General features: G+C 36.1%; 1 protein-coding gene across 1 annotated transcript in view; it reads left to right on the forward strand.

Moving 5' to 3' along the window:
* Window positions 1-8,269, forward strand: part of LOC107658653 (sarcosine dehydrogenase, mitochondrial-like) — an 11,979-nt gene that overhangs the window by 1,207 nt on the left and 2,503 nt on the right. Inside the window, exons 3-5 of the mRNA XM_016447294.1 lie at window positions 3,670-3,832; window positions 5,529-5,697; window positions 7,006-7,141. Coding sequence (XP_016302780.1) covers window positions 3,670-3,832; window positions 5,529-5,697; window positions 7,006-7,141 — 468 coding nt within the window. The remainder of the gene's footprint in view (window positions 1-3,669; window positions 3,833-5,528; window positions 5,698-7,005; window positions 7,142-8,269) is intronic.

An 8,269-nucleotide genomic window follows, 5' to 3' on the forward strand; every position in this document is an offset into this window, starting at 1 on the left:
TGTGTTGAGTTATTTTGAGGGGACAGCAAATTTACACTGTTATACAAGCTGTACACTCACTACTGTACATTGTAGCAAAGTGTCATTTCTTCAGTGTTGTCACATGAAAAGATATAAGAAAATATTTACAAAAATGTGACTGTGTGTGTGTGCATCAGACAGATGGTCTACTTCCACTCTTGTGACTAACATTTGGCTGATGGCTCTATTGGCTGATGGCTGATGTCATCATCTTTTATCCCTGCTCACTCCATCACTTTCTTTCTCTTTCACACCTTGGAAGGTGGTAATTTATAACTGTGTATTTCAAGAAAAGCAAAGAAAGCAAAGAAAAAAACATTTAAAAAGTTTGTAGTTTATGTAGTTAATAGAATCATTATACTAAATTTGTTATTTATGCATACATTAGACATTACATTGCAGTAGATTTATTATAATATATATATATATATATATATATATATATATATATACACACCTTGCTACGTGTACTGCTTTAGGCTAACCGAGACTTGTCATTTGCACTTATATATCGATGCTCTTTTTTGTTAGTTTTGACTGCTTTTATTGTCCTCATTTGTAAGTCGCTTTGGATAAAAGCGTCTGCTAAATGACTAAATGTGAATGTAATGTAAATAAATGTTTTTAGCATTAAAAAGTGCAGTACTGTTCAAACGTTTAAGGACATAAGATTTATTTTTAATGTTTTTGAAAAAAGTCTCTTCTGCTCACCAAGGCAGCATTTATTCAATCAAAAATACAGTAAAAATATGAATATTGTGAAGTATTATTAACATTTAAAATAACTGTTTTCTGTTGGAATATATTGTTAAATGTAATTTATTGCTGTGATGCAAAGTTTCATTTTCAGCATCATTACTCCAGTCTTCAGTGTAACATGATCCTTCAGAAATCATTCTAATATACTGATTTGCTGCTCAAGAAACATTTATGATTATTATTATCAATGTTGAAAACAGTTGTGCTTTTTCATGTTTTTGTTGAAACTGAGACATTTTTTTAGGATTCTTTGATGAATGGAAAGTTCAAAAGAACATAATTTATTTAAAATAAAAATAATTTGTAATATTAAAATTGTCTTTACAGACAATTTTGATCAATCCAATGCATCCTTGCCGAATAAAACTATTAAATTAAAAAAAAAATCTGGTTAAATGCATTTTTGGTGACATTTAGAAGTGGGTAAATCTGAAATCAGGGAGATGCACATGCATTGTCCTACTTCTGCTTGTTTTAATCTAAACTTGAGTATCTTTCAAACTTTTTATACCCTGAAACTTGCAAACAACAAATCCAGTGGCTCTTCCTGAAAGAGCTGCTGGGAACACACCAACTTCACCCCTGCCGAGCTGATAAAGACCTGTGAACTCTGACTCCCAGATACTGCATAAAGCCAGCCAATCAGATTGGAACCGGCGATTTTTGTCAGCTTTTGGTTGAAGATGCTTCAAGCGGCCTATGAACGGTCTGTAGATGGGTTATCTGAGGCTAAGACTAGTGGATTGTGGGTAACAGGGTCTCAAGCTGTTGAAACAGTGTCTTGAATTAGACAACAACTACTGATGGCTAGAAAGGCTTACTGTATCTCCCTGCAGGTTACAGTGGAGAGCGCAGTGCTTGTTGCTGGCTGATAATGGTGTCCTTCACATGATCTCAGGCCTGCCAGATTGATTTCAGCCCCTCAGGCCGCTTCTCTCTGCTCACTGCAAACACACAGTAATACACACACTCGGCTGCGTCTGTTCTGGAGAGCGGCCAGCCTATTATCTGAGTGACTGTTGTGTGCTGTGCTGTTTAGAGCTGTTGATTCTTCTTTGGCCCGCTGCTGTATCCTGATCCCTGCTTGGGTGTTAATGTGTGTTTGGTAAGAGAGGCAGGTACTTCAGCTCAGTTTAATGAACAGTTGAGCTGAAGCTGGTGGAGGCTGGACAGATGGATTCCAGGACGAACGTCTACTGAAACTGCTCAGCTCATTTGTCACAATGTTCTCTAACTCTCTTTATGGAAAATACTCTGTTCATCATGTATCTCTTGTACCGGAATTACAAACTTTTTCACCAAAATTGGCTCAAATCATCTTCAGACGATGCTGGCAAAACGTTATCAAAAGATTTCCGATAGACCAAACCGTTCTAGGAAAGCGTGTTAACGAATTTGACAAAATTTGCACAAAAATGGACATGAGACTGTTTCTTTGCAACGCTTTAGTGGATTGACCAAACTTTTACCAAGCATGAAATGAGGGCACCTGAGTAGTTTCGGCACAGTGCCATCTACTGGTCAAACGATAGAAAAAATTTACTTTTTTTTGTTTATAATTTCTGAACAGTTTGACCAAAAATCATAAGATTGATCTCATTAGATTTGGAGCGGCATGCTGAATCAAACGACACCCAATTTCTCTATGTCAGCCATTTTGAGCGTGAACCATTTGGAATTTTGTTTAAACGCTTTAGCGTATTGTTATGAATCTTATAGAACCGCTTGCAGGAAAGTTATGAAATTTGGTACATTGATAGAGGACAGCCTCTAACTCAAACTCTTTAGTGCTACCAATAGGTCTAAAAGAAAAATTATTTTTCCTCTGTTTCCTTGGCTCATGCCGAGCCAAATGCATACCAAAATTTAAATTTCTACAGGTAAAGATTTCGCAATTTTGAATTTTGCAAAAAATCTACTTTTTCGAACTCATCCTAGATAGTGTATTCAATTTTCACCAAAACTGGCTCAGATCATCTTCAGACAATTCTAGCAAAAAAAAGTTATAAAAAGATTTCAGATAGACCAAACTGTTCTCGGAAAGCACATTAACGAATATGACGAAATTTGCACAAAAATGGACATGAGGCTATATCTTCACAACGCTTTAGTGGATTCTGACCAAACTTGGTACGTGCATTTTTGTTTATAATTTCTAAACAGATTGACCGAAAGTCATAAGACTGATCTTGTTAGATTCGGCATACCGAATAGAACATTACCTATTTTTCCTATGTATTTATGGATGTCATCCATTTTGAGTTTTGTCGTAAAATTTTGTATCAACAATTGTCTTTAACAGGGGTCTCCAACTCTGCTCCTGGAGAGTTACCATACTTCAGCTTCAACTTCAACCCTAATCAAACACACCTGGACCAGCTAATCAAGGCGTTCAGGGCTACTTAATTACAGGCAGGTGTGTTGAAGCAGGGTTGAAGCTGAAGTCTGCAGGAAGGTAGCTCTCCAGGAGCAGGGTTGGAGAACTCTTGTCGTTATTGAGTAATTAAAGATAGCTCCTTAGCTTTTCATTTTACCTCTGTTGTGCTCGGCCCCTTAATTGCTGCTTGCAGCTACATTTTGGTATTGTTTTTGCAATAATAAACGGCTGACCGTAAATTATCCCACTTATTGCATGATGACTCATAAAATAAAGATGCAAGGATGTTAAATATTTAAACTGAAATTGTTTTATCTTTCTTATAGATTTGTTTAAAGTTTCCACTAAGAAAAAAAAACAATCACAATCAAGTATTCCAGAGAGCCGTGTAATGAATCAAACTACAGTACACTCGTGTACAGACACTCTTTCTTATTCATAACAAATGGATGCAGTTTCTGTTCTTCATAAAATCATTTCTCTTTTTTTATTTATTTTGTGTGTGTTTATAGGTGAGGGCCATGCGTCTGTCGTTCGTGGGTGAGATGGGCTGGGAGCTTCACATCCCTAAAGAGTCCTGTCTGCCCGTCTACCACGCCGTCATGGCCGCAGGGGCCAAATATGGCATCTGCAATGCCGGCTACAGGGCCATTGACTCCTTGAGCATTGAGAAAGGTATGGGTTAATGTTATTATTATTACTATCACTGTAATTCATTATCAGTATTATTTTTATTGGGCCAGTAAGCAACCAACCTAACCACTCTTTCAACCACACAAACACTCTGCGATGCCTTGGCAATAACCCAAGATTGTGCGACATTTTGCACAGGATGACTTACACTTTCTTCTGAAAGCATAAAAATGTAGTTCAGTTGTAAAAGATGACATTTCCACATCTCCTCATGCATTATGAGTGTTTGCGATCTGATTTTGCTGTAGTAAAAGCATGCTTTTAGTGTGTCGAGATCAGTTGATTTACTGTGGGATTGTGTTGATGAGCAGTGTTTGGGCCACTAGAGTTTCACTCAGCAGATCTTGATTGATCTGCGATACATTTTCTATTCACACCGCAAGCATAAAACATCATTGCATCGCTCTCCAATAGAGTCACATATATAATTCATTCTTAATGCTGCTTTCAGCCTTAAACTGCAGTGTTTCTGCAGCAGCACTGGTCGAGCATACAGTCAATTCACACAGGTGGAGATAATAGTTCAGATGTACTGTAGGTTGGTAGGCGTCCCTAATGCACTGAGCTCTGGAAGCTAAAGAAGTAGACAGTAGGGCACAATAAAAACTCAATACTGCAGCTGAACACTTCAGCACAGCACTTCCACTGCACTCTTGAGACTCAACTCAGCTTCACTGTTTGTTCACTACATAGCTCATATCTGCTACACTGTGTGCTCCTGGTTGAAATACTCCACCTGAGTGCAAGACGAAGAAATAAGTCCATCTCTGTTTATGTGAATGCATCAGCATGCTAGTAATAATGGATGTGTGATTTCATGTTTAGTGTTTGGTTCAATGACGTGATGCTCTTTGGATCTATTCATTATTTAAAAGTATTTAAAAATTCAATTTATATAGAATGCACTTTTCCTGACGAACGTGTTTTTATTTTCTACATTCAAATTAATTTTGATAACTTTTGTTGGGGTCAAGTTTAAAATGTTAGGATTGTAAGACATTGTAACAAAGAAAAAGGTAATATTAAAAGCTGAAACTCTTGAATTATTATTATTATTAGAATTGATTTTTGTTTGTTTGTTTACAAAATTACTATTTCCTTTGAAATAAAGCTTATACAGTAAAAACTATATTACATATTGTGTAATATTATTACTATTTAAAATAATAATTTTCTATTGTAGTATATTTTAAAATGTAATTTAATTCATGAGATGCAAAGCATCATTTTCAGCATCATTACTCCAGTCTTCAGTGTCACACGAACCTTCAGAAATCATTCTAATACGCTAATATTTCCTATAATTGGCAGTGATTAAATTTTTGTGGAAACTATAATACATTTTTTTCAGTATTTTATTTTTTCATTTTTCATTTTTTGTGATGAATAGAAAGAACAGATTTTTTATATCTTTAGTCACTTTTGACTAATTTAATGCTTCCTTGCTAAATAAAAGTATTAATTTTAATATGTCTTACTGTCATTCTGTTCAAAACATTTTTAAAATTATTAAATCAAAGCTTTCACTGACAATTGTAATTTAAAACAAAATAGTACAAGTTATATTAAAATATAGGAAACAAACTTTCCATTTTCTAAGATCTTACTCTTTTTTTTTTCATTTAAATGTTTTTGAATCATCTCTCTCTCTCTCTCTCTCTCTCTCTCTCTCTCTCAGGTTACAGGCATTGGCACGCAGATCTGCATCCTGATGACACTCCACTAGAGGCGGGACTTGCATTCACCTGTAAGATGAAGACCTCCATTCCCTTCCTGGGGCGGCAGGCGCTGGAGGCCCAAAAGGCTGAGGGTCTGCGCAGACGGATCGTCTGCTTCACAGTTGATGAGTGAGTCCCAGCGCAACAAAGAAGAGATTTCAACAAAATGACTGTTGTCACTGTTATGAATGTAGACATAATAAAAAGGCAGGAATATTAAGGTTGTAGATTAACAGGAGGATTTGACTAAATTTCGAATCCGGTTTAGGGGTTATCGCTCTGTTTGCTTTAAAAAACACATGAGTGAAAAGTAAGAAGTTTGGCAGATTTACTCCTGAATGTGATCTTAGGGGTTAAAGTGATTGAAAATGTACTCACCTTCAGGCCGTCCAAGATATAGATGAGTTTGTTTCTTCATCAGATTTGGAGAAAAGTAGCATTACATCATTTGTTCACCAATGGATCCTCTGCAGTGAATGGGTGCCGTCAGAATGAGAGTCCAAACAGCTGATAAAAACATCACAATAATCCACAAGTAAACCACATGACTCCAGTCCATCAGTTAATGACTTGTGAAGCAAACAACTTGTTGATTCTGGCTAAAATAAGAGTCCTTTATCTATAATATTGCTTTCTGCAGTGGAAAAGTCGTCTCGTCTGAATCTGGTGAAAAATAGGTATGCATCCCCCTTTTGGGGGAAGAACTTTTTCACTGGAGGAAGCATTATTATGGATTATGAACTCGTATTCTAGCCAAAAGCAATAGTTTGAAGTTAAAAACACCTTGATGGATTTGTTTCTTACAAACACGCAGCTTTTCACTTCAAAAGATGTTAATTGATGGACTGGAGTGGTGTGGATGATTGTGAAGAAACAAACTCGTCTACATCCTGGATGGCCTGAGGGGGAGTATATTTTCAGCAAATGTTCTTTTTTGGGGTGAACTATTTCTTTAAAATTCAAAGCACAGCAGCAGACTAATATGCTGGTCATCACTGGTTTCGTAGCCTCGGGTATTTGGCAAGGTTTTTGACATTTATTTACAAACCGTCTGACTTAAAAGTGAATAATTGCTGTAATTCCGAACTAATGTTATTATACATCACCGCACATTTGACTGATGAGATTTTTCAAGGAGACATCTGAGCTTGATCAACACTTTTCACTTTTCATGTCCACTTAAAGCTCCGTTCTATGAGTCTTAGTTACAGCAGTCCAATGCCCAAACAGCTTCGTCAAACGCAGTTTATAGAAGCTGAATTCCTAACAATTTTGGATTCAGTCATCTTAAAACTTTTCAGAAGTTTTTTCAGATGTTTCAGAAGCAAACAGCCAGATCTGGATGTGGCCTCGAGGATCTGTCATGAATGGACCAGTGTTCATGTTATTTAGGGTCTCATTTGATCAGCGCTGATGTGTTGTTTGTCCTTCCTGCAGGAAAGTGCCAATGTCTGGTCTGGAAGCTATTTTCCGCAACGGCGTTCCTGTGGGCCACCTGCGGCGCTCCGAATTTGGATTTGCCATTGACAAGACCATTGGCTATGGTTATATTCGCAACCCAGATGGTGGAGTGGTGAGTATCGTACAACAGCTGTCTGCCTAAAACTAGTCAGCTGTTTATCTAGACAGCATTTAAAGCTGCAAGGTGCTCTGCCAAAACTTACATTTTATACAGACTTATGTATTACTGCCCATGTTGAGTCCAAATCAGACTATTATGAGGATCCATTTTGGCCTTTAAATCAGCTTGCTTTGTAGGCAGTAGAGAGTAAGGCAGATATTCAGTCATTTTGTTTGGGTTTTCTGTTTTACTCACACAGTCAGATCAGAAATCAGAATATGAGAATGGGTCACTTCTTATCATCAACATGATATTTTCAGTATAATTGCACTTTGGCAAGTACTTTTAACAGATAAGTATTAAGAAGCCCTCTTCTCTTTGTTGCATATGCACTCGTTTCCTTCTCTCCTGTTATGATTGAGGGTGAGTCATGCGAGTTGTTCCTCATATAGGCTAATTTAACAGGCCTGTAAAGAGTGATGATTAGATGAAGGATACTGTGTGTCGCACATACTGCTGTTACTGAAATACCTGTCCTGAAATGAAAGGTGGGGTTGAGTATGGCTAAACCTTATATCATCATATGATCAGTGTGAAAAACATATTGTTAGTTTTTGGAGGAATTTCATTGAAATGTTCAATGTTTATGTAATGAGCAACCTTTAACATAAATAACCATGAAACATAAAAGTATTAAATAATAATAATTTATGTCACATAGGTTTGTCAAGGTCAAGTGTCAAGGTCTCTCGTCTATGTATACAATTATATATGTATTATTTGGTGGAAATTCAATGGTAAAAAATATTTACAGGTACTGTATACTTTCTAAATATTTTAAAATGATACTTATTATTATTATTTTAATAATTATATGATTTATTTGAATTATTTTTATTATTTGGTGGAACTACACAAAAACATTTGAATTATTTAAAATAAAAAAATGAATTTATTAAATGGTTACACTTTTTTTTTAAGGTGTCCTTGTTACAGTGTAATTTACATTTAAGTACTGAGTAATATTAATTAACTACATGTACTTACTATATGGTTAGGGTTAGGACAGACAGACAGACAGATAGATAGATAGATAGATAGATAGATAGATAGATAGGGTTTGGCTTGGCGTGTGTGTGT

This window comes from Sinocyclocheilus anshuiensis, unplaced genomic scaffold (genome assembly GCF_001515605.1).
Source record: "Sinocyclocheilus anshuiensis isolate Anshui unplaced genomic scaffold, SAMN03320099.WGS_v1.1 scaffold567, whole genome shotgun sequence".
NCBI classification, from domain to species: Eukaryota; Metazoa; Chordata; class Actinopteri; order Cypriniformes; family Cyprinidae; genus Sinocyclocheilus; species Sinocyclocheilus anshuiensis.